The sequence below is a fragment of the Ctenocephalides felis genome, unplaced genomic scaffold (assembly GCF_003426905.1).
Source record: "Ctenocephalides felis isolate EL2017-DRISC unplaced genomic scaffold, ASM342690v1 CF-g0.4_SCAFFOLD_01170, whole genome shotgun sequence".
Lineage (NCBI taxonomy): Eukaryota > Metazoa > Arthropoda > Insecta > Siphonaptera > Pulicidae > Ctenocephalides > Ctenocephalides felis.
In genome coordinates, this window is record NW_020537324.1 from 32,836,360 (window position 1) to 32,863,621 (window position 27,262).

Here is a 27,262-nt window from a genome sequence, read left to right on the forward strand (position 1 = left end):
GACCGGCGCTTGGGTGACACTGAGCAGTGAAAGACTTTCGATGGAGGACTAAGTGAGCGAACCTGCAACACAAAAAGTAGTTGATTTAACGTCAATTAGTAGTAACATCAATAATATAGTCAAATCAAATTGCTATTTATCAGGCCATCTAAATATGTTTATTAATCTAAACAAGAAAATATGGAAAGTTGGTAGCCAGGGTGGACCACCGTTCCACAAATCGGGAATATGTGATATGCGTTGTAGATGTGATGAAATTTTCTCTAAATAATTTTGCCAATTGTCAAACATAATACATACCTGTCGTTAAAGGAGTATTCTAGTGTAAAAATAAAAAAAAATCGTTTTTTTTTATTTCATTTTTTTTTTCAAAGTTTAACTATCTAAGAATATGGGTACGAGAAGGTTTTTGAAAATTTGAATTATTTTCGGTGATATAGACATTTTACTGATTCGGTTTCCATACTGGTTTGGCTTCACGCAAAACTTTAAATGCGTTTTTCTCAGAACAGACTTTTTCAGTACTGTTAACACGATTTCTCGAGTTTTAATCGACCGATTTATTTGAAATGTTCAGAGAGTCTTGTTTATAGACCTATCTATAGCCCGAACTAAGATTATCCCCAAATTATAATTTTTACTATTTCAAAAAAAATCGATAAACTCAAAAAAACAGTAAAAAAACACTTTTTTTTTCAAACAGTCGCCAATTTCTAAAAAAAAATTTACAAACTCATCGCTAGTTCGGGCGATTGCGACATCATAATAATCTTTTTATTTTTTGCTTTTCCGATGGCTAGGACGGCTGAAATCATGTCAAGACTGAGGTGCCAATTTTTTGAGACCACCCACTTCATCAGCTGCCAGTTTTTACAATTTTCAACTTTTTTATTCTTTAATTTTTATTTTGTATGTTAATAATATTAATAAACAAGTGGTTCATTGCTTTTTTTTACGACACTTCAAAAATGACCTAAAATTCATCGCTCTACACTAGAATACCCCCTTAAATGGTCGCAACAAATCTGCTCTGGCTCTAAAGTCGTTTCACGTTTTACAAAAACCCAGTGAACTATGGGGATTTCATTACATTTATATAATGAAAAAATCAACTAAACAATGTAAAGACAAATATAAAGGTATATAAATTAGTTGGGAATAATCTTTTTTTTTTAATAGCAATTTTTTTGGCTCGTTTCAACAACGTTCATGTGGGATGGTCCACTCTGGTTTCGAACTCGTCATATATGGACAACATAAAAAACTAATTGCATGTATTGTTTGAAAATGATAGTAAAGATCATATTTAAAGTTTACTATTGCAATTATTTTAACAATTCATCGATAATACGAAGATTGTGCTTATAAACATGATGGCGCGTGTTCTGGAAATGAGTTGAAGTGACTAAAAGAAAAGTCCCAATATATTTTACTTTGATTTATAAGCAAAAATCTTCGTCCTTTTCATACCAAATTAAGAAAAGAATACAAATAACGAGACTCTTATAAAGCAAGTATGTCAAAAGACTAACGTTCAGACTTCTACTAGTGATAAGTTCTTTATACACTATACAAAACTTACCTCCATAGGCGTATCTCCGGCCGTCCATTCACCAGCAGCTGTTCCACTGCTGCCTTCCGTTTTTCCCTCATCACTTTCCCTTCTTACAATAACGATCGGTGACTCCCGTTTGATGCTTTTTGTGACTATTTCTTCGCCCCCTGAAATTAATTTGGTAACGGGTACTATCATCACAGGAATTGGAGCCGCGACCACGATTGACTGCTGACCGCTGACCGTATTAGCTGGTTTCAGTGCTTCGAGTGGTGGAGAACTGCGAAAACGAACTGGCGTTGAATAGCAACCTGTATTGTATTGGTGCTGGTTACAATGGGGCGGAGGCGAAGACATTAGAAGAAGATCATCGTAGTCAAAATCATCATCGTAGTCGTCAGAAGAAGCTGGATCCGAAGAACCACAAGCACCGCGACTGCTCGGCTGGTGCGAGTATGATGAATCACTTTTCCTAAAATTATTATTGGTATTAACAAAACCATAAAAACAAGTTATTTTCGACTTGATAACATATAAAAAAATAGACATGAGAAATATTTTCCTTCAAAATACTGTACATTCGAACAATTTTATTTAATTTTGCTGTAATGGAACCCCCAAAGGTTCCAATAATTACACAGGCACACAAAAAAGTTGACTGTTTTGGATGTTTGACTAATGTTTTCCAATGTATTCTTTACTGTTGAACACGAATCTGAAGTCACAATTGGAAGCTCAAACTTCCAAAATCAAAGAAAAATAAGAAACAATGATAAAATCTCTGACATAGACATTTTTTCTGAATGATCACTAAAATCTTATCATTTATGTCGTTTCCTAGCCATCGTTTACTTAAAGGTCTTGCGTAACGAATTTCTGAAAATTTCTGCTTTTTTCATCTCTTATTAGTATCTTTCTGCAGCGTCCAGCGACCTGCAGTAATTTGCAAACATATTTTCTCCCCATTGCTCCTAGATAATCTGCAAATATATTTGTAGCATCTCATGTGTGCAAATTACTGCTGGATGTTGAGTGGAGATACTCATAAGATAATAGAAGTAAAATTTCTGGATCGGAGATGTTGTTTTTCTTATTTTTCTTGGCCTTTTTTGTAGTTGTCTTCTAATTGTGACTTCAAATTCGTGTTCATAGATAAAAAATAAATTGAAAAATATATGTCGCACTCCCAATATAAACAACTTTTTTTACTTGCTTTACAGTAGAACTCCAATTATCCGAACTCCAATCATCCGAATCGCCGATTATCCGAATCACTTTCAGAAAAAAAATTGTCCAAAAAAAGTCTAAGTGCGCTATTATACTTCCACCAGCGAAGCCAGTGTAGGCACATTGTTTGTTTTGATTTGACGGAGATGTTTAAGAAACAATGATTTTTATTTCTAAACTTGTACATAAGTACATTTTATTTATATTTAAAACATGTGAAAATATCATGTTTCTTTCATTTAATTCAATAAAAAAAATAGTGCAATATCAAAACGTAACTTTTTTTCTCTCCAATGGCAATTTTTTTTAAAAAAAACTCCGAATATTTGATTATCCGAATCGGTCCCGGTCCCCATTAATTCGGATAATTGGAGTTCTATTGTATTTCAATAATAATAAAAGCGACTAGTTCATCTCCGTTTTTTTCATTATATTTTCATTAGAATTATACAGTAGAACCTCGTTTTTCCGGACCTCAGTTATACGGATTTGCGATTATCCGGACTCTCAACCGCGACCAATTTATATGTATATTCATACCTACAAGTCGAATTTTTGCATGATTGATGCTGCAGTTTAGTATATGTATGTAATGTAATCTAAGAAAATATATATGTACATACTAGAGATGGGTAACTCACTCCGGAGTTATCACTCCACCCTCGGAGTGAATCCGAGTGGAGCTGTCTCACAGGATTTATCATATCCGACATCCCTAAACTGGTACTAAATCTGTTAACATATGCAGATATTTACTTGAGAATTTTTACTAATGCAAAGATTTGGGTCGAAAGAAGTATTTTTTTTCCTCGTCTCACAGCCAGTTTTAGGACTTTCCAGGTATATAATGTCTCAAAATAATGCTATTTTGTATTCTATATTCATGTTTGTCCGTAAATGAGCTCTTTCAATGGTATACAACCAGCTAAAAAATATTTCGTATTATATTATAACTTTTACACAATTATGATTTTATAATTGTGTAAAAGTAATAGTATGCTAATCAAACTACCTGATGTATAATTAATTTTCGAAAAGAAAATAATAAAAGAATGTGAAGTAATATTATTTTGTGAAAAATATTATACACAAAGATTTGTTCTTATTTCATACATAAGGTTCACTGCATTATTTTCATATAAAAATTAACATATTAAAAAAATTCTATATTTTCTCTGCAAAAATAATTACAAAATTGATTTTGATTCCCAAGTTTTTTGTCAATTTAAGATTTGTATGCATATAGAAATGCATAAAATAGTAATTATTATAATAAAGTGAACAAAAATGTTTGAACTATTTGTAAACTATCCAAAGTTTTAATAAATCCTTAGATATGTTAACAACACTCTGGAGAACACATTTGTGTCAAGTATTATGTTTCAAAGTTGTCGGAGTTGTGGAGTTGTTAAGTGGATATAAGTCCTCTCTGAAGCGGAGTCAAATCCTAACCGATCCGGCTTCGGATATGATAAGCCCATCTCTAGTACATACATAAGAAATTTTCAATTTTTGAATAAACATTATTTTTGTTGATATCTATGTATGTATTTATTATTTTTAATAAATACACAACATTATTGTTCATGCATCCGATTATCCGGGTTTTCGATTATTCGCATGCCTGTCGACAACCCGGTTAATTTAGTCCGGATAATCTAGGTTCTACTGTATTTAAAAGATATCCGAAAGGAGAAGCTATAAATTTTTTTAATAAATTTTTTAGTCTAAACGGCTTGAGAGCATAATTTGCCAAGCAATTCAAGAGCATTATTGAAATGAGATTGTACTAATCTAAAACCTTTATTTTGAGATTTATAGCTACATATTATAAGAACATAGTTGCTTCTAAAATTCAATAAATTTTTAAATCAACCGGGTTAATTCAACATTAATTATTAAGAATTTTATTATTACTGATTGTGCAATAATAGAGAAAAATGCATTATGAATCCAATAATTTTATAATTCGTCGCTGGATTGATATTTACCTCGCGTGACAATAAACTGGGCCTACTCGTGACCACTTTCTTTTCTCAGGCATTGGAAGTGCGGCTGCGGCCGAAGCGCACCGCAATCGATTGACTAGATGCCTATCGTTCTGCTTACTGGCTATCAGGCCACCGCTAGGCGTATGCAGGTCTGCAAAAATTATCAGGATGAGTATCATATGAATGCATCAAATTTATCATAAGAAGAAAAATATCCACAAAAAATGACATGTTTACTTTTATCAATTATTTGTGATGCAAAAATACGAGTGTATCTCTGAACATAATCTTATTTAAGAAAGTAAAACCTTATTTTACAATCCAAACCCAGCAGTCCTGTAGTACCTTGTAGTGAGGTGACCATACATGCCGGTTTGCCCTTGCATCTCGGGTTTTTCTAGAACAATATTTGTGCCGGAATTTTGTCCCGGGTTGTACCGGGTTTTTGAAAAGTATAGGTCTAGATTGAATCTTTGCTCTTACTTCATAATAAAATTCAACTACCCATCAAATATCTGAAAATGTTATGTACAACAGGTGTGCTTATATAAAAAAGGCGGATTAAATTAGCCTCTCACATTCATAATTTTGAACTTTTATTTTCAATTTTACAAAAATTAACAAAAAATATGAAAATGAACTTCTTGACTGCCTAGAATAGGTGCTAATTATTTTTAAACAATTATGAAGAAAATTGACCAAAATTTTATAATTAGTTTGATAGCTTTAGACAAAATAATACATATAGTCGAATAATAAAGTTCTTAGACAGTTTTTCTGATTTAAAAAAAAATTACTAACCTAAAAAAGATGGATTTTTATTGCATTCTTAAATAGTATTTGTTATCTTGATATAACACCACCACCCGTCCCAGATTAGCACAACTAAAAATTACCGTACCGGTTTTGACTTTCAAAAATATGGTCACCTTAATTGTAGCTCGTTGTATTATGCATATATAATTTGTAGATATTCATAATATTTTATTTTTTCTTACTAGTATTTTCAATACTCTAAGAATCACAATATTATGAAATCACAATTACACCATAAATCCTGGCATTTTGTATGTTTTTTACTCATATACACAAATTGGAAAATAGTACACATATCAAGTCTGAATAATGTTTAAATATGTTTTACTGGTTTACAACTTCATCTTATCTAATATTCTACAATTATGTCTACTAGTTCAGTTGGTAACTACTAACGATAAGGGAGAGTAAAATGAGGGATTCTGTGTCAACTCTATAAATTTAAAGATCCATAACGATGTTTGTCAACATATCAACTCTATAAACTTAGCCAGTTAAGTTTAACCAGTGAATTTTGTGTATTGACGAGTATATTCGTCATGCACAGAAACCTCACCATCGGCTATATAGATTGCGTTTTTTTGGAAACAAAAACATACTCTCAAATTGCATGTATGATTGTTATCATATTTTAAGGCTCAGTCGCTCTAAAACAAATAGTACAACTATTGGTATAGGTGGCATTTTACCTAAAAACGACATTTGACCTCATTTCTGACGACAAAAAACTGTGCCACAGGTAACTGGTCAATAGATAATAAGATTTTTATTATATCGACTAATAATTTTAACTGATTTCAACTAATCCTATGTTGCCCTCCACATGTACCAAAGTCGTTTGGTAATTCTACGAACTTTGTTCATTCCGCATATTTAGCAAAAGAAACTATCTTTAGAACTCATAATAATAAGTATGGGTAAAACAAAGTATGTGCTTAACTCATACCAGAATGTATAAACTATTTCAGTAATTTTTCATAATATATAAATTAGAATATCATAACGAAAATGTGGGGTTGTTATAGAAACTGTTCAATCTAATGATTGAGAACACTCACATTGTCACATTGGAAGCATGTTTGGAGCAAGTTTCAAATCTGCCAAAATATATAAAAAAAACATTTGTTTGATTCAGAACCACGAACCTATGTTCTACATATGATTCCATTCTCTACTCAACTGGTTAAAATACAAATGTAAAACTATGGGGCCAATTCTGCCGCATAACAGAAAAATGTTATGGCAAGGCCATGTTTGGAATAACTTTCCCTACAAAATCTTGACAAAATCCATGGGGTTGGTGTGCAGTCAGGCGTATTTCTCATGTTGTCACATATAAAACCTATACTAGAAACCGCACAAATGCCAAGTAAACGATCTTAGATAACAGGGTGTTTCTGACACTGCTTCATAACATACGAGTGACGTTGCAGTTTATGTGTAAAACTGCCTGAATGCACAGCAAGTACATATCTTGACAGTATTCAGTATGATTCAGTAGCATAATGTATGGGAGTTATGGAGGGTAACATGGCCTTGCTATAACATTTTTCTGTTATGCGGCAGAATCGGTCCATATGTCTTTAACATATAGACGCTTAGATTCCGAAAAATTTGAACAGTCTGATATAATCTTGGGTTATATTAAAATTATATCAATAAAACAATTTTTTGAATATGTCTTTTAATAAAAACTTATGACCCATAAACATTATTTTCTCCGATTTTCATTATTCAATATGCTATTGGTTTTCTGTATGTTTAACATTTGTGTTGCTTATACAAAAATAAACTTTCAGTGATCGATGGCATGATAAAAAAATCATCAATGCCGACACCTGTTGCTCCACGAAACAATCTATGTTTTCAGTTCTTTAATGTCAGAATACGTAAATGGTCATTACCGGTATAACGTGCCCGTGAAAATGATCAATTTCATATTCTAACGTGTCATGTTAAGTCAACGCGAACAAGTGCCATAAAAGTTTCATATAGCCAGATATTTAATTCATGGCACGCCATTTTGAAATAATTGCTGCTCTTTGAAACTACATCCTGTATCGTTTCCCAACTTTTTTCCGTGGGAAAGAAAAACCTTTAAAACCGATAAAATGCGAATTGAATTCGTTCCGTACAAACAGCTTCTTACTTAAATTCAAGCATATTTTTAACTTCCCGTAGGGTCAAAACATTTTGGCACACCTCAGAAAACATTGATGTGTGTTTGTGTTTTGTATTTCGGCATTTTTTCGTCCACGTTTTCGGGCGCACGGATCAACCAATTTGAATGGTTCAAAAAACATTCGATTCTCATTGATAAGGAGATGTGCTGATTAGTTTTTGGCAATGTCACAATATTTATAATAATCTCTTTGAAAACACTTAATATTCCTCGATCATTTCGTTACGGTATGGGAAGTTCCAGTAATTTGCCTTAAGGCACGATGCCATGCTCCACTAGTTTTAATATGTAGAGTAAATATATTTCAGGTTAAGTACTGATTCACACATTTACATTTTGCTATTTTTTTAGATTTATTGTCTGATAGAAAGCAAAATCATATTCGGCAGTAGTACTATAATTAAGCTTATAAAAATTGCACTTAAATTATGAAATCCATTCTGAATTTTCTAATCTTGTTCAGAAATTTAAAAAGCACGTTTAGTAGTTTTTTAGTTAATTTATGGCTCCGCACAAGTATTTTGCATGAAGATGACAGGATGACATATGTACATATACACAGGTTTTCAGAACAAAAAGTTAGATTTTTTTACAGAGAAGTCATAAAAGTCAGCCAAAAAAATTCTATGTTTCAATAAATTTAGGTGCCACCATGTAGTTGCATTTGGGTGCAATTTGCTTTAAACTGGTAGAACAATTTTAATTATGACCACAATGCTTGTTTGAAACAAATGAAATGAAATTTCACTCATTTTTCACTTTGAAGAATTTTAAGTTATAGGTAAGAATTTATAACACGCTTTTAATTCAAATTCTAATTTTGAGTAATATTTATAATCTGTAAAATTATTGATTAGTAATAAGGTGACATACATACACGTAAAATAAAAATTCAGGAATAAGATATGTTTGGGAAGTTTAAAAATAATGATAAGTTAAACGGTTTAAAATACTTCATAATTTCCTATATTGATCATATATGGTAAAATTATTTGTGTTTCATTAAGAATTTTTGTGGCGAGCATAGCTCACTTGGTAGCGTGTTCGATTCACACGACAGGGATCTTTGGATCGAATCCTGTCATTGACTTAGGTTTTATGAAAAAAACTGTGTAGTTGAAATTAAATTAAAATTGTATTTGTGAAGTATAAATTAAATATAAATTAAGAAAAATAGGAATTACAGCATTCGAAAAGCTAAATTGTATTAGGAGTAAGAAAAAATATCAGAATTTGCTGAGATTAAAAAGAAGAATGAAGAAAAAATGGAATAAAGATCAAAGTTGAATAGAATTAGAAATTTGATACAAAACAGCAAAAATGTGAGAAATTAAGAAAAAGAAGAATATATAATAAGACATATATAGATTGATTATGATATAAAAATTGGTATAGAATGTAAATAAATAAAAATCTTGTAGGTGGCGAAATGCTCAGAATAAGCGAGGCCAAATTCTTTTTAAAAAAATAAGATTTTTCAAGTATTAAAAAGACTTTAATTTATTATTTTTTGTTAAAATTTATGATTTAACATTATAAGATAACATGTCGCCAGGTAAAATAAAAATTCAAAAATATAATATTTGAGAAAGTTAAAAATAATGATAAGTAAAAGGTTTAAAATACTTCAAAATTTCCTACATTGATCATATGGTAAAATTATTTAGGATTTTTGTGTCTCATAAGGAATCTTCAAGTATATTTAGTTGAATTTATTATTTTTTTGTAAAAATTTATGATTTTAAGTCACATGAATAATTATCATTATAATAGTAAACATGCGGCATTATTATACAATAGTTATATTTATATTCACTTGAAAATATATATCGCAAATATGTTTCTTAGTAAAAATAGCCTTCGGGCACTGCTATGCAAAATATATATGTAAAAATTGAATAGAACAGGATATGAAAATAGAAATAACATATGTAAAAATCAATATGATAAAATTTCATTGAATATGTATAACGTCGAATAGTAAAGGAAATAACATACAAATGTATAAGGCTGAATGCTACGGCGAGGCCAATTAAAATATATAAAAATAAATAACAAACATCTTGAATAATATTATAATACGATTTTCCAATAAATTAATTGATGCCTTGAAGGGTAAAACAATTAATTTTAATTGGATGTCATCCGCAAATAACGCTAGTACCAGTAATACCTTATTATTTTCTAATAATGAAGGCAATATTTAATAGAAGTTCATTACTCAGATTACTGGAAAATAAATATCTTGATGAAAAATGAAGATAGCTGATTACATAATACCAAACGGTGTATTTTTAGAAATATGGATTAAAAATCACGTGGCTACAGCGACGAGATCTGAGAAATCGATACCCGCTTCGAGCAGACTGATGTCAAGCAGTACTGATATCCGTTTTCATTTCGAAATATATAGCAATATATTTCCTAGTGGAAATAACTCTTACCCGACATTGCTGCTTCAGTAAAAAATTCATTAGTATTACAAAATTGTAAAAATAATAATTCATCGCATAGAGATGAGATAACTGTTTGTAAACAAAACGACATTGTTTGTAAATAGTTCATTATAACAGCTCATAGAACCATTTCCAATTCTGAACGCTGTTCGAACAAATACTTATGTTCAGTGCTTATGCCTAATGAACAATTTTGACCGACAAATGGTATTTTTTTTACTTTCTTTATTGGATCTCCAAAACCGCTGGACCTGCCTTCCAAAAAATTTAGTCATTTCTACATAAGTAAAATGTTTTTTAAAACATTGAAATTGGATGCCCCGTTTGCAGGAAAACTGAATTACCATTTTCGCACTTTTTGTTCCGTATCTTCGAAACGGCTGGACGTGCCTTTGTCAAAATAGTAAGCCTAATCACCACGACTACATCCATTTTTCCTAAGGTATACAAAAATGTTCAGAAACCTCTTAAACGTAAAGATACGCAAAAAAATTATTTTCGATTTTTTTGCGATTACTACAACTTACCCTGAGGGAAGTTAATGGAACATAGTTCTACATACGCGCAATAATTCTAATAATTAAAGTACCTTTATAATATGTAGTAAATGAACAAATAACAAAAAAATAGTATATAAATCCTAAAATGCATTAGCCAACAAATGCAACATATGGTATAATTTCCGAATCATGTGGCTCAATCCTGGAGTGGTGCTTTAAATTCTAAGCACCTTATCTATCATTCTATCAGTCTTCATCAGTTGCACTGTATTGTGCGGTAGAGAAAGCTACTAATTTACAAATTAAGAACATTTTATTACTACTTCATTCCCTGTTCTACAAGTTAAGGGTTGTATATTGCAACGTTTGCATCACTTTAAAAGTAACATTAAACGTATTTTACTATACACGTCAAGTTGTAAATCTAATGTGCACGGGCTAGACCGGCAGGCAATAAAACCTGAGCGCCCGCTGAATCGATAGAGCTCGTTAAAAATTTAACACTGATCACAATTTGTAGTAGCTAGGAAATAGACATTGAGACACTATTGCAGGAAGTATCTTCTTAACAAAACCGATGTTTTGCACCTGTTGATTTCTTGAATCTTGTTTTGCAGATTTGCTTCAGGTCAGGAATAAAAATAACTACTTGTTAGTATTGTACAGATGATGATATGTGTTAAATTGTAAATAAGAATAATTCTATTAACACTAGATATACCAGCCATTTGAATATACCTATATCTACCAATACCAGTCAAAATGACTGGTTTCTAGAAAACATGCTTATTGTGACTTTTTGAATAAAACTAATTACAGCAGTTAAATAAAGTTATAGGTATTGTTAAATGTTAAATAAACCAATTTACTTCAAATAACTATTAAAATAATATCTTCAACAAATAACATTTGATAACAGATCAACACATGGTCCATGATTTGAGCAAGCTTCTAAGTCGGAGCAAGGCATTACTACTCACAGGCATAAAAATTTAAATTAACATTAAATTTTATATATCTTATTTTGTTTCAAATTTTTCAATCTTTGAGGATGTGCAACAATTTTTGTGATTATTAAATGTTTAAATAGGAAGACACGATATGAGACATTATATATTTTATTTATATTAATTATAGTTGATTTATAAAAAAATACTTAGAAACAAGTCAATTTGCTTAAAATTAAATAAAAAATTAATTATCAGAGGCATTATTGTCATTTTTTGTCATTACTATTTTCCTTGGTAGACGTTATAACCAGCCCCAAACAAAAGATAAATTGAAACACCGCTAATTTTGGTTCACAAAACATTGAATGGTTCACAAAACATTCGATTCCTATTCATATGAAAATGTGCTGATTAGTTTTTAATACAGGCAGATCCAGCCGTTTCGGAGATACGAAGCAAAGAGTGCAGAAAATAGAAATCGTGTTTTTGAGAGATCGGAGCATCCGATTTGAATGATCCAAAAAACATTCAATTCGTAATGACGCGGAGAAGTTTTTTTTTTTTTTTTTTTTTTTATTCAACAATATATTTACAACTGTCCTACATAGACATTAAGTAAATCTTTTGGCAATTATATGTAAAAATGACATCGATATATAAATAGTGAAAAATACACAGTTGCATTTTTCCTTTATAGAAATTAATAGTGTGACACGAGTAATTACAATCTAATTAAATCACTAAATATTTTTCTTTTAAGTCTTCGTGTTGTGTTTGTGGATAGCAGTGCGTTGGCCAACTCATTTGGGTGTTCTATCAGTCTGTCTTTGTGGTTAACAGCGAATCTTTTAACTTCCTCGGCTACAGTGCGCATATGTGTGTCATCATGGATCAGCCAGGTGGGAGTATATTTTGGGGCGCCTAAAACGATCCTAAGAACTTTGTTCTGAAACCTTTGAATGATGTTAGCATTACTTTTAGATGTAGTACCCCAAAGTGCTATGCCATATGTCCAAATCGGCTTAAGTACAACTTTGTATACTAGTATTTTGTTGTGTACAGAAAGGTGGGATCTCCTACCCATTAACCAGTATAGTTCTCGTAACTTTTCCTCAAGCTGTTGTCTTTTCTTTTTTATGTGAATTTTCCAATTCAGTTTGCGGTCTAGATGCATGCCCAGATACTTTACGTGTTCCACCTGAGGGACTTCTATTTCATTCACAGTTACAGGTGGACATGTCTCGTGTTTGAGTGTAAAAGTGATGTGGGATGATTTCTGGCTGTTGATCTCTAGCCTCCACAGTTTGTACCATTTTTCTATTGATGTTAAGTGACTTTGAAGTTGCTCTGAAGCAGTTGTGGGATTTTCATGTTTTGAAAGAATGCAAATATCGTCAGCAAATGAGGCTATGTCTGTGTCAAGTGAGGTGGAAATGTCAGCTGTAAAAATTAAGAACAAAATTGGGCCGAGAACACTGCCTTGAGGAACGCCTGATTTTATTATTTTAATAGGTGAGTTCATGTTGATAATGTTTACGTAGAAACTTCGGTTTGATAAGTATGATTTAATTAATAGAAATAGGTCATTGGGTAAAGTATTTTTTATTTTATAAAGAAGTCCTGTATGCCAAACTTTGTCAAATGCTTGTGTGGTATCTAAGAACAGAGCTGAGCAATATTTCTTTTCTTGTAGAGTTTCGTTAATCTTATGCACCAATCTATGGGTTTGTTCAATCGTTGAATGCATCTTTCTAAAACCGAACTGATGACAAGGAATTGTATTATTATTGTTCAATGTGACAAGAATTCTTTTAAGCAGCAATCTTTCGAATATTTTGGAAAGGAGGGGTAAAAGACTTATTGGTCGATATGATGTTGTATAGGATGGATCTTTGCCAGGTTTTGGAATCAAGATAATCCTAGCTCTTTTCCAAGCTTGAGGAAAAATTTGAAGTCTACATATCGAATTGTATAGAATTGTCAGAATGCTAATTGTAATGACGCGGAGAAGTGTTGATTAGTTTTTGGCAAAGGCAGTTCTAGCGGTTTTGGAGATACAGAGCTAAATGAGCAGTTTTTGAGAGAACTAAGTATCCGATTTGAACTTTCTGCTTGTTTTAACAAAATAATTTTGAAAAAAAAATCGTTTCAATTTTTTTTCAAGAGTTTTTTTTGTTGTATATCGAAAATAATTCAGATTTAATTGTAATTCTGACTTAAAACAAATGTTTTCAACTTTGCAATTCAGTTTATAAAATTCTCATAAATATTAGTCAATGTTACATGATTTATTTATAATAATCTATTTGAAAGCATTGAATATTCCTCGAAGATTTCGTTACGGTACGGGAAGTTCCAGCAATTTGCCTTAAGGCACGATGCCATACACACCACTGGTTTAACTTTATTTAGATAAAATTATATTTTTATATAATCTGATACTACTAAATAACCATTGTAAAAATGCCTACATAATAATTATACATAAGTCTGTGAAACACTTAAAATAAAAACCACGAAATTATACATACTATTGTTTAACAACAAAACTAATGAAAAGTAACTTTTACAGCATATCAAAATAAATTCAAGCAAGTTCAATAAAAGATAACACATAGATATTGCCAGAACTTCATCAATTTTTTGTTTTATAAAATGTAATTAAGAAGATTAAGAGTTTTTTTAGTAGCAAAAATAATACTATATACGGAACTAAAACTTTTATGTATTAAACTATATTATTATCAACCATCGTATTTTTATAGTTTCGCTTTGCAAGTACACGATCGCGGCTGAAGTGAAAAACATTGAACAAGTTGGAAACAAGTCGGTACGAATAGTTAATTTATTTCTTACTAGGTACTTAAGTTTTATATAGTCCTTTTACTATAATGCTTTTAAAATTATATTTACTTCACTGAGAAATAAAACAGAAATTTATCAAGCTAGTTTTTAGTGCTCGAGTGGAAATAAAAATAATATAAAAATGACAGTAATTACGATGAGCAAATTAAATCTATTACGTGTTTGATGATCACAATTTAATTGAAATAGGTTCATTTAATTAAATTATTTGAGTATACTCAATATTTTAATATACGATTAGGGTTGGCAACTAAGTAAGTGCATCTTTCACTCTTAAAAGGTTAATTTCAATTAAATTTTTAGGTTTGCCGATCTAGTTCAAATGTAAAATACATTTTGTTATTGGATAGTACCTAATTCAGTAGTCGAGATAGAAAAAAGAGGTTGTTGATCGGTTAATTTTCATATTTCGCTTTTTTATATTTAGGCGATGAGGTAAAAAGGCATCTTAAGCTTACAAAAAGTTATGCGCTATTTATGACGACGCATTCTCAAAAAAAGGCAGTGTTAAAATTGGTTAACCAAATTTCGTTCTGGTGAATTTTCACTCAAAGATGAAAAACACTCTGGTCGTCCAGTTGTTGTTGACTACAAATGAATTGTCTAATTTTACTCTTATCACTTAACCTAACAATCAATTCTGATGCCTAAATTGAACAACTAACAAAATCATACAGTCCTGACCTTACACCTTCTGATTACTTTTTGTTTCAATCTTCACAAAAGTCTTTGAATAGTAAACAATTCAATGATATACGATGGTGTCAAATTGTATCTGGTTTAGTTATTTTGCTAATTTTGCTAAGCTTTATAAAATTATTCCAAATGATGGTGCTCAAAAGATGATTACAAGTCAGTGATGAAAATGGACGATGCAACATAGAATAAAGTTATTTAGTTCCATGAAAAAATGTCTGACTTTTTAACAAAAATCCGCACTTACATAATTGCCATGAGAGATGTTGGTAGTAAGTGGTATTTGCTGGTATCGTATATTTTGTCGATCAACTATAACATTATCAGAAAAAAAATTACTAGAGATATGAACTGAGGCCTTATAAAAATGATATAGATTCTAATGCCAAAAACTAAATTTTACTTTTATAGGAGTAGGATTGAAATTCGTATATGGTATAATTAGTAAGTGCATGACTTCTAGAATGCTACAAAAATTAGAAAATGTATTTTAATGGAAAAAAACTTTCACAATTTTATTGAAATCGTTGAGTCGCTTTAAAAGATGATATTAATAGGCCATTTCTGCAGTGAAATAGACCAATGTTAATGCAAGGGTGCTTTTAAGCTGCTTTTTTTCATTAAAATGATATTAAATACTGTCAAAATGCCATGTATTTGATTTGCGATCAGACGTTTTACACATAAAATCTAAATTCTCGCGTGTGTTATAAATGCACTTCACAAAGATTATGGCAGCGGTTTCCAACCTGTAGGGCACGCTCCCTCACGGGAAAGCCAGGCTCTTCTAAGGGGCATGCGTACATCTGCTTCCAGAATACTATTATCGAAAATAACCCAACATTATTGGAATAATATTAAAAAATAAACAAAAAATCATTAGTTTTTGCGCATATTTTTACATAATATTGTATATTAGTTTGTAGTCTGATAATATCAGTTAAGTATTTACAAAATTAAATTAAAAAAAATAAGTGAGACGCAACAATTTTTTTATAAGACCAGGGGGCGCGGTGCAAAAAAGATTGAAAACCACTGCATTATGGTAACATTCTTTTTTGACGTTTGTCCGTTTTCTAGGTTATGTTTTATATCTAAAAGGCCTGACAGAGTATTTTGACAGTTTTTAGTGCCATTTTATATGAAAAAGCAGCGTATCATAGCCTTGCCATAACATTGTTCTATTTTATGACAAAATTGACCCATAATTTCTTATATTAATTCACTCTTAACGTCCTAGTGTGTCTGTTAATTTGATTTGATATCATACAGTTATTCGCATATGACAATTTATTTCGAGAGTGAGATAGAATTTCACGCACTAATCAATATAATCAAATAAATTTTATACGAATACATATTTCTGTTCTCCAGCGGTTTTCTTTTTACTCGCTTTATTTATCAAAAAAATAAGAAATTCATAATATTTTTGCGATTCGCCGTTTCTTCATAAATATATTCATACCTGTGGCAATTTTTTCATCCGCGCTGGAGGCGGTCTCCGCTTTCCGCATGAGTAGCTCTGGCGTGGAGGCGGATGAACTAAGGGCGGTGGCAGTCACCACCAGTGGCACCGCCGCGGCAACAGAATCCGCGATGGCGGACGATTCAATGTCGTGCCTATCGCCAGAACATGGAGCGCTCGTCGGATACGGACGCACAAATTTGTCTTGCTTCGGAGTACTGTTAATCACCTGAATCAAATAATAAATGCATTAGATATATGTAAGGAAAATACGGGCAAAATGGTATATATGAACAAAATGATACAGTTGCCATATTTAGAAATTAGCTAGTTTTAATGACGTTTCCACGAGTGCATAGCGCGACGAAAGCCATAATCACAATCCTGTCAGATGTTGAGCGTCATTGTCACAATCTTGTCGCAGTAATCAACTCAAACGTGTTTCGCTCCTTCGAAATTTTATTTTGATCATGTTTTTGGGGGTTTTCGGCCGATTCTGCCGCACAACAGACAAGGCTTTAGTTATGGCAAGACTTTGTTATGAAGAACTTTCCATACTAAATATTGAGAAAAGCCATGTGATTGCTATGCAGTCGGACGTTTTTTTCAGTTTGTCAGATATAAAACCTAACATAGAAACCGCACAAATGACAAAAAAACGATGTTAGATAACAGGGTCTTTCTGACTCAGGTTCATAACATACGAGTGACATTGCAGTTTATGTGTAAAACCTCTGAATGCACAGCAAATACATGACATTTTGACAGTATTCAGCAGCATGATTCAGTAGCTAAACGTATAGAAGTTAGAGCGTTACTTGGCCTTGCCATAACATTTGTCTGCGATGCTGCAGAATCGGTCCCTTATTTATCGTTATTTGAAATTATTTCTATTAAAAATAGTGAACTTACGCTAGTACTGGTGATTTCGGTCAATTTTTTTGCAGTTATATATCACAAAATGATGTAGTACTGATTGTATCCATTTGACAAAATGACTTAGTACTATTTCGAATGTACTAAACCTACAGGTTTAGTACATTGTTTGTTTAGTTAATTTCAAGAAAAGATAATAAAATCTGTCAAAGTTGATTTGCTTTTAACTTTTACTCTAACTACTTCTACAAACAGACCTAAACATCCACTGATAAAAAGAAGAAACTATAGCAGTTATTGCAAAAATCTATTTTCCTTCCATAAGCCTGGCGAAGGTTGTTTACGATGTATAATTATTGTTCCCTGTAAACACATGCTTCATGTGTTGAAAAGACCAAAAGATGTGGTCCAAACGATTTTGATTGAGCTGCCTTCTTGAAAATTAGCATTTAAGAATGTCATTTAGTCCGTACTATATGGACTACTTAATGATTATGCTATTATAGTCTTACTTATATGATCTTTTCAACACAATTCAAAGCTTATAAATATTAAAGAAATTCAATCAAATAAGAATTCAATTTAATCAAACAATTATTATTGAATTAGTTTTAATAATTTCCCATTCAATAATATAAATTAAATTATTAATACGAAAATATAAACTAATTACAATAAAATCTAAATTCTTAATAATCTGAAGTCTCAAAAATATTTTTGATGCCACAAATCAATACTTTAATTAAACTATTTGAATGTAAATAAATCATAAATATATCTCTTTTTGAAATCAATAAATTTATTGGAAATCAATGTAAAAATAATAATAAATGTTCACGAATCTTTGCAGAAGAACATGAATATATCTTTATTCCATGTTGTCTATAAGCAAATAAACTAAATCTTGCTCTTATAAATAAAGTTATTATAATCAATACTATTAATAAATTTATCAACTTACTTCCGTACTTCTCCTATACGTTTTACATTAGTTATAGGATTTGTTCACGAAATATTATTATACGAAATGAGTATTCTATTACATAGTTACGTATAAAACATTTTTTGTAATAAAATGTTGAAATCCCATGTGACATTATTTGGAAAATTTATTATCATGCCAATTAATTAAGTGCTTAAAATAACATACAAATAAAATTGATTTTGAAACCGCTTCAAAGATGACTGAAAATATTCAATGATTTTACAATATAATGAATGAACAAACTTTTTTTACTTGAAATTTCTTATTAAGAAACTATCAAGTATTTCACTGTTTTGCAATCCTGATTAAATGTGTAAACTTTAGATAAAACTTGTTAATACTCAATTGTACATTTGTTCTAAAAGGGCCTTTCAAAGCAGACAAATTTAAAACACTTTTTAGTTTATAAACAGTCTTAATACTGGAAAACCTGGACAATTGTGTCGTTATTTTCGCATGTGGACTTAAAAATGTTAATAAGTTGCGGTTCCAAAATAAACAAAAATAATAAAAATCAACAACCTCAATAAACAAAGAATGGTCACAATTTGACCAAATGTTGTACTTATGCTCTCAATTTCCAAACTAAATGATTTTTTTTTCTAATTTTTTCGTGATAGTTAAGAATTACGATCAATACTATCACCCCGTTTCGACTTGACTTTTGGGCACCCTGTCTATATATAAATCAATTTATCGTTCTGCATGATTTAATGCTAATACTACTAAATATGGATTTTGTTATCCAATATATTTTTGATCTTCATAGAAAAAGAATTCAATTATTATGGAAACGGACTTAACAACTTTATTTCTGATGACTATGGATAAAACGACGTAATACCTTAATAATCTTTTGTAAAAACACATGACATCTCGTTAGCTTTTTTTAGAACATAATTGGTTTCGGAACACACATGCGCGTAGACAAGGGCCTTTGCTTCCCTATTCGATGAATGCATTATGGCTAAAAATTTATTGATATATCCCCATAATAATAATATTAGAATTTTCATTTATATATTATAATATATTTTGTAATATTCTGAAGTAATATAAAAAATTATAATTTCTTCTGTACGAAAAGAAAGACCATCAACAAAATGAAGCCGATTTTCACGCTGACAACAAATTTGTAAAGAAAAACAGAATATTAGCCAAAAATCCTTCTGAAGACAAATGAAGATTGATTACCTAAAACTTCAGAAAGCCTGTCAGTGCATCATGCTATCATATCTAGAGATATCGAATAGCTTTCGAACGTGATATGGTCGTTGATGTTTTTGTTCTATAGTGCTATATAAAGTAAAAACAGGATAAATAAAATCATGATTCCAGAAATCATTATTGATTAATAAAAAAATCAGATTTAATTCTAACTTCAAGCCATCTTATAAAGAAAATAAAAATCATTCGGTAAATAGCAAACAGTAATAGTTAGGTTGATTTTATGCCCATATGTCTTTTAAAAATTTTGCAATTTCGATTAAGCAGAAACACAATAATTAAAGTTTTTTAAAATAAAATAAAATTCAAAATAAAAAAAAGAGTGCGCGTAAGGTTCACATGCAATAGAAGTAAAACTTTTTTGCTATTGTACGAGGTGACATTTAAGTTAAAAATAAATACATCATAGAAAAATTTTAAATAATTTTTATAAGTAATATGGTAACACATTATTAATGTCAACCATTATACATATTTATATAATAATAAATTATAAATTATATATTTATAATAGCATTAAATTTATAATATTTGAAAACAATAATGTAATTAAAGTCATACTTCAAATATGACATGATCGGTTTGTCTTCGTAATTAGCATTAGGGACTTGAACCTTTATTAGAATTGCTGATTAATAAATTCTATAATATTCGTTCACACAGTGGATTATGTTAAACAACGCCTAAAGAAATATTATTTTCACAATTTCACTCATCATGTAATTGTGTTTGAAGAATTTCATGTAATTAAAATTAACATACATTCATTGACGGCTTGTAATTTTTTTTACTTTTTCGCTGGCTGGCAATCTCATTCTTTGAGTAGCTGTAATATCTATCTTGGCTATAAAAATATTTTTCATTTTAATAACATCAAAAATTTACAGAAACTACGAATAATATAGAAATTATTTCAATAAACTTACGTTTCGTACACGGCACAAATGTTTAATTTGTTTTATTATTTGCATTATAATTATTTACGGGGGACAGGATAAAATATTCTTGTTATTCAGGCATTTTTATTAAATAAAAATTTGTACTATGATATAACCTTAAAATCTAATGACATTCCGAATTCCTCGTTGATGTATGCCGGCACGCATATAACGAAAAATCTCTATTCATTCGACAATACGACTAATCACTATGGATCTATATAAAAATGATTGCATTTTCACAAAATTTACTCCCTAGTCGCGTCTAAAGAAGTTTTACTTCAAAAAATTATATTGGATAAAATATTATACCGCTTGAATATTAAGTTTCGGTGTTGGTTTTGAGAAATCATGGCAAACAGGCAAAAATATTTCAAAAGTGTATTCAATAAAACTACTCGAAAAACCAAATTTCAAATAGGCTTATATAGAAGTACTTATGAATTTCAGTAGTACACTATAATTAAACAAATTTCAATTTTAAATGGCATATTGTTAATGTTGGAATAATTAAATCCTATGATTCTTAGCTGAAAGTGCATACTTACTTATTACTAAACTATTCACATTTTTTTAAAGCCCACTTTAAGACTTTAAAACAGGATAAATATTATATTTAAATATAAATTTTCCGGCCATAAAGTGTACGTGTTTTATTATAAATCTAAGGAATATTACAGCTTTCAGCGTACTTCAATTGAATTTTAAATCTCGGATTCATATATAATGCCCATTCATCATATCTATATAATACAAAATAAATATTTGAACTTAATTAAATTCTGATTAGTGATTATGTAATGAAGTGATGAGGAGTATAGAAATAATTTGGATGTTTCTTGCTCATAACGTAAGCACTCGATTGTAGAATCTCTGTATGCATTCTATATACACATATACATATGGAAACATTATTATATAGTGTATGCATATTGTAATCCATATTTGAAACGTGTTTAAAAGTTGATGGAGAAAAAATCTGTGAATTGTTTGGCATCCTTGTCCTTGATGCGATCCCGAGCCAGCTGTGTCGTTCAAGGTTGTAACGCCTGCGCGGACACATGAATTACGAATTCACAAATACACGCTCTGGCTCTACTATGGAGAGATGTGTAGTAGAACCACGATGTATCGAATCGAAGCGCGCATAGAATGGGGCTACGGACCAGGGGCACTGAAAATGAACAGGGCGATATCCGAAAATCACGTAGAATAAGTGCAATAGATAAAACTGTGGAATTTTTTGTTGCAAAAAATATGAACTAGCATTGTATTGCTTTTAGCCATAAGCAAAGTTGTCGAAACTGTCCGTCTGAATATTATATCCCAATTCTCCGATTAAATAGAAATGTTATGGTAACGCTATGTTATGGGTCTATCTTCGTATGAATTGGTAATAACTATCGAAAAGGTATGTAGCTGCTGATCGGGTATTTTACACATAAAAGTTGTATGGTTTATATTTAAGTTTTATGATAAAACCTAACTTCACGTATATGTTATCAATCAGAGACATCAGGGAGAAGCACTTATAATAAGACTGTTAATTGACGTTTTTGCGTTTTATAGGTTAGGTTTTTATCAAAAAATTGGCCCCAAAATTTATAAATAAATGGAGATATTCCATATTCTTATAATTATAATAACACAGATCTACAAAATCACAAAACCTCATCACAAAAAAATTCTGTATTGGATATGTGGAATATGTTTTCCAATGTAGCTTTTACCGCTGAATGAAAAAAAAAATTTTTTAAAAACGACAAAATTTTCGACCTAGTAATTCTTTTGTATGATTCTTCATATCTCATAATTTTTGCCGTTTCCTGGCCCTTCTTTTTTAAATGACTATTAAGTGTTCACTTAAATAAAAGATCATTTAAGTGAACACTTAATAGTCATTTAAAGGAGTTTTTTTTGTAAGATACAGCAGTATTTTGCCAACACATATTCAAATTGCAAATATGGTTGCAGATGCACCCAGTAGTAAAGGGGAGGAAATATGTTTGCAAATTACTGCTGAATTATACGAAAAACTAGTGGGGTGGGTGGCATCGTGCCTTAAGGCAAATTGCTGGAACTTACCGTACCGTAACGAAATGTTCGAGGATTACTGAATGTTTTCAAATAGATTATTATAAATATTGTAACATTGTCTAATATTTATATATATTATATAAACTGAATTGCAGAGTTGAAATTATTTGTAAAGTATATTAGAACTATAGTCAGAATTAAAAATAAATATTTTCGATATACAAAAAACTAAAAAAAAAAAAATGGGACAATTTTTTTTTTCCAAAATCGATTATTTTGTTAAGACAAGCAGAAAGTTCTTTGAATCATTTACATCGGACGCTTAGTTCTCTCAAAAACTGCCATTTTTTACATATTTAGCTCCGTATCTTCAAAATGGCTGGACCTGCCTTTGCCAAAAACTAATAAACACTTCTCCCAATCATTACTAATTGAATGTTTTTTAGATCATTCAAATCGGATACTCCGTTCTCTCAAAAATACGATTTCTATTTTCTGCACTCTTTGCTCCGTATCTCCGAAACGGCTGGACCTGCCTTTGCCAAAAACTAATCAGCTCTTTTCCCTATCAATAGAAATCGGATGTTTTTTGAACCATTCAAATCGGTTGATCCGTGCGCCCTAAAATGTGACTGGAAATTTGTATCCACACTTACATACACACACACACACATCCATTTTTTCTGAGGTATGCCAAAACGTTCAGAAACCTTACAACGTCGAGAAATGTAAAAATTTTCAATTCCGATTTTCGGCCCATTACAATAACTTACCCTACGGGAAGTTAAAAACTCAATAAATCATTTAATGAACTCAATTGAGATTCAAGGTAAAAATGGCTAGGAAACGACAGAAATTATAAGATTTTGATTACTATACAGAAAAATTACTAGATCAGATATTTGGTCGTTTTTTTTTTCATTTTTTTTTCAATTGTTTGCCATTTGATCCCCAATTTTGACAAAAACTAAATTGGAAAATGCCGCACACTCAATACTGACAACTTCTTTTATTTTGTCGACCTGTTTAATTATAAAGTTCATATACACATATGAGAAAAAGGAAATTCTTAAAGAAAGAACTTAAAATACTATCAATTAATAGGAGAGGCACAAGTTGTTTTTTTTTTAAATCCCCGCTCTGTACAACCTGATATCGTTAATTAGCGATTTTTTCTTGGAAATATATATCAAAAATATATTACCAATTGAAAATACCTATTTCGGGTACTGCGGTGGGAAATGGCGATGGGAAATCTCTGACACTATTCTTCCCCGAATCGAGCTGGAGCTGAACTCTGCTAACGGATCTGTCCTAGGGCAGTACGACCCATTATTAATTTATATATTATTACTAACTTTTTCAATTAAAAATTGTATACATATAATACGGCATCAATAGTATTTATTTATATTATAAATTTACTATATGATATGTTGTTGCAAGAAGAATGATTGCTTGTATTCCCAATGGTTTATATCATCTATATTTTTTGTTGTTAAGTTGATATATTTTGTATTGGTTTTGTGTAAAACCATTTTTAACAATATGTTTATCTTAAATATTTTTTTAACCATTTTTATTAAAATATTTAATATTTAATATTTAGTACATTTGTTCTTATATTATATGATTATTTTATAAATACCTTTTTGTAATATTGTTTTTATTTCTTAGGTGCGGACTCTAAGTTATAAATAACACTCTATAATACATGAGATAATTTAAAGTGTACATACTTATAACAACTAATTGCAAGTATGTATAATAAATTTTCGTTCCATCATGTCCCTTTTTAGTACTTTTTCTAAGTAACTCCGAAAGTTAACTTAACTTCCTGTTATCAAAAACATTCAAATCAGTTCAGCTGATCCTCAAATAACACGATAGATCTAACATACATAAATGCAACAAACGCATATAATTTCTATACATGCACTTTATTTATAAGCTGTTCTAAATGAGCAAAAAGTACTGAAACGTAAAGATGTTAAAAATGGTTCTGATTTTGCAATTTTAGTAACAGATTCTTCTAAAAAAAGTTCATTCGAACATAACATGAACTTGAAGGCACTGCTCATCTATATCTATAATAATTTGCATGGCTATTTAATCGACATTGCTATTCTAGTATAATTTGTGCATATAAAATAGCGTATAATTGTTAGGAACTTTTTTTTATTTATTGAACTAATTTTGCGATAAGAATGTAAATAGATCATTTCTCGACTTAAATTGAAAATTTCTCGACAAAAATTGAAAAGTGTATTTAAATAAACTAAATGGAAAACCGTATTTGAAATAGACTCATATAGAAGCCCTTATCATTTTTCAGTAGTATACATAGAATGAAACAAATTTTAATTTTAAATGAGAATGTTATAAAATGAGAAAATGAGATGTTATAAAAGTTGAAATCGAATCTACACCACTAATTATTTACACCACTAAGTACTAAATTACCTCTAAATATTTATAAAAATGAACATAAACGTAACGCACGGTTCATCTATATTTATAATAATTTGCATGTCGATTTTATCGACACTGCTGTGCTAGTATTTGCATATAAAATGGCGTATATTATTACAAACTAAATTTTCTTATTTATTTAAAAAAAATGTTATAGTAGAATACTGATAAAACTAAATCTATTCGTTTAGAAATTACGTAGTTGATTCAATCCCTTCTTTAGGCGCGTCGCATATAGACGACAACCGCATGGCGGTCAGTCTGTACGGGTGTCGCTTATACATGACATGCACTGTTTTGATCCTTGCTTCAAAAATTATTACTCTGAGTTAAATTTTTGGGAGTTTCAACTTTTAACTTCCCGTAGGGTAAGGGCAAGTCATTGTGTTCGTCCAAAAATCGAAATTAATTTTTTTGCATATCTTCACGTTCTGAAAGTTTCTTAACATTTTGGCAAAACTTCGAAAAAATGGATGCGTGTGTGTGTGTTTGTATGGATACAATTTTTCGTCCACTTTTCCAGGCGCACGAATCAACCGATTTGAATGGTTAAAAAAAACATTCGATTCCTATTAATAGGGAGATGTGCTGATTAGTTTTTGGCAAATGCAGGTCCAGCGGAAATACGGAGCAAAGAGTGCATGCCATATGGTGATTTTGGAAAAGGCAGGGCAAGCTGTTTCGGAGTTAAGGAGTTAAATATGTGAAACATGGCAGTTTTTGAGAGAACTAAGTATCCGATTCGAATGATTCAAAAATCTTTCTGCTTGTATTGACGAAACGATTGCTTTTGGAGAATTTTTTTGTTTCAATTTTTTTTTAATTTCCAAAAAATATTTTTTTTAACTAAATTTTATTCTCGAATATTTCGTTATGGCACGGAAAGTTTTAGCAATTTGCCTTAAGACACAATTAACTTATATTATTAATATAAACCAGTATTTAAATAACCACTAGTTTTACTTGAATGGTTCTCAAAAATGTATTTTTTAATTTTCATATATAGATTTTTTTATAGTATTTGTAAAATTGTACGAGAAAATAATATGTTGTTGTTCCTAGTCCGCTCAGTAGCAATATCATTCAATGTATTACATATTTCCATCCGATATTATATTGAGATTGAGATTATATTGAACCTGGATTTAACCATGTCAATAATGACAACGCAGTTGAATGTTGCAAAATGAAAAAAAGCGTTACAATGTAAATGAACATTAATATTCAGAAACAAATTGAATATAAAACAGTATTTAAATGAAAATCTGCATAATTTTTTAAAATTTAATTACGAGAGAGAGAATGGATTACCGTCCGGCATTTTTTCCATTTTACAAAGTCGAGAATCTTCCCTTAGTTATCTTCTATTTCCTTGTGACATTCTTACTCGCTTCTTAGAAACCTTTGTTCCGCGAAGTCCTTCCGAGTTTAGCTGTTCGCACGAAGCAAGCTAGAAACAAAACACTCATTAAGGCGCACCCATTAAAACCGCTTGATCCCTCACTACCATTCCATCTCGTTCGTATTGCCCAAAGTTCAATTATTATTAATTTGCGTACTGTGCTTCAGCTGCTTTTGATAAAAGTTTCGCCTGTACAAAATATTTCTCTTTGCTCCGCGGAATGCCAGTGACTCTATATCCTGCACAGTTTTGCGAGCTGCTTCGATCAGCCCTTAAATAGGAGCGTACGATGTTCTCGGGATAATTGATTAGACTTCAAAAGACGAGCCGTAAAACTTATTCGGGGATTTTAATAAATTGAATGCTTACGTAAAACTCTGGTTACGTAAAAATTATATTTTTGTCAAAGCTGGAATGATGTGTCCACTATCAATACTGTATGACCACGCAGGTTGTTAAGGCATTAATTAGAATTTACCCCTGTTACAATTACTACACTTTTTTTTTAACTTTCCGTAGGATAAGTTATAGTAATGGGCCAAAAATCGAATTTTTTTTGCATATCTTCACGTTTCAGAGGTTTTTGAACATTCTGGCATACCTCAGAAAAAAATTGATGTTG

The 27,262-nt window shown here is 30.6% G+C and overlaps 1 protein-coding gene across 2 annotated transcripts in view; it reads right to left on the reverse strand.

The window, feature by feature from the left end:
• LOC113368088 overlaps positions 1-27,262 on the reverse strand; it is a 329,266-nt gene that overhangs the window by 2,486 nt on the left and 299,518 nt on the right. For both annotated transcript variants that reach the window (XM_026609653.1, XM_026609652.1), the window contains exons 4-7: positions 16,704-16,932; positions 4,774-4,924; positions 1,583-2,027; positions 1-62 (exon numbers count right to left, since the gene is read on the reverse strand). The exon at positions 1-62 is cut by the window's left edge and continues 82 nt beyond it. In XM_026609653.1, coding sequence (XP_026465438.1) covers positions 1-62; positions 1,583-2,027; positions 4,774-4,924; positions 16,704-16,932 — 887 coding nt within the window. The remainder of the gene's footprint in view (positions 63-1,582; positions 2,028-4,773; positions 4,925-16,703; positions 16,933-27,262) is intronic.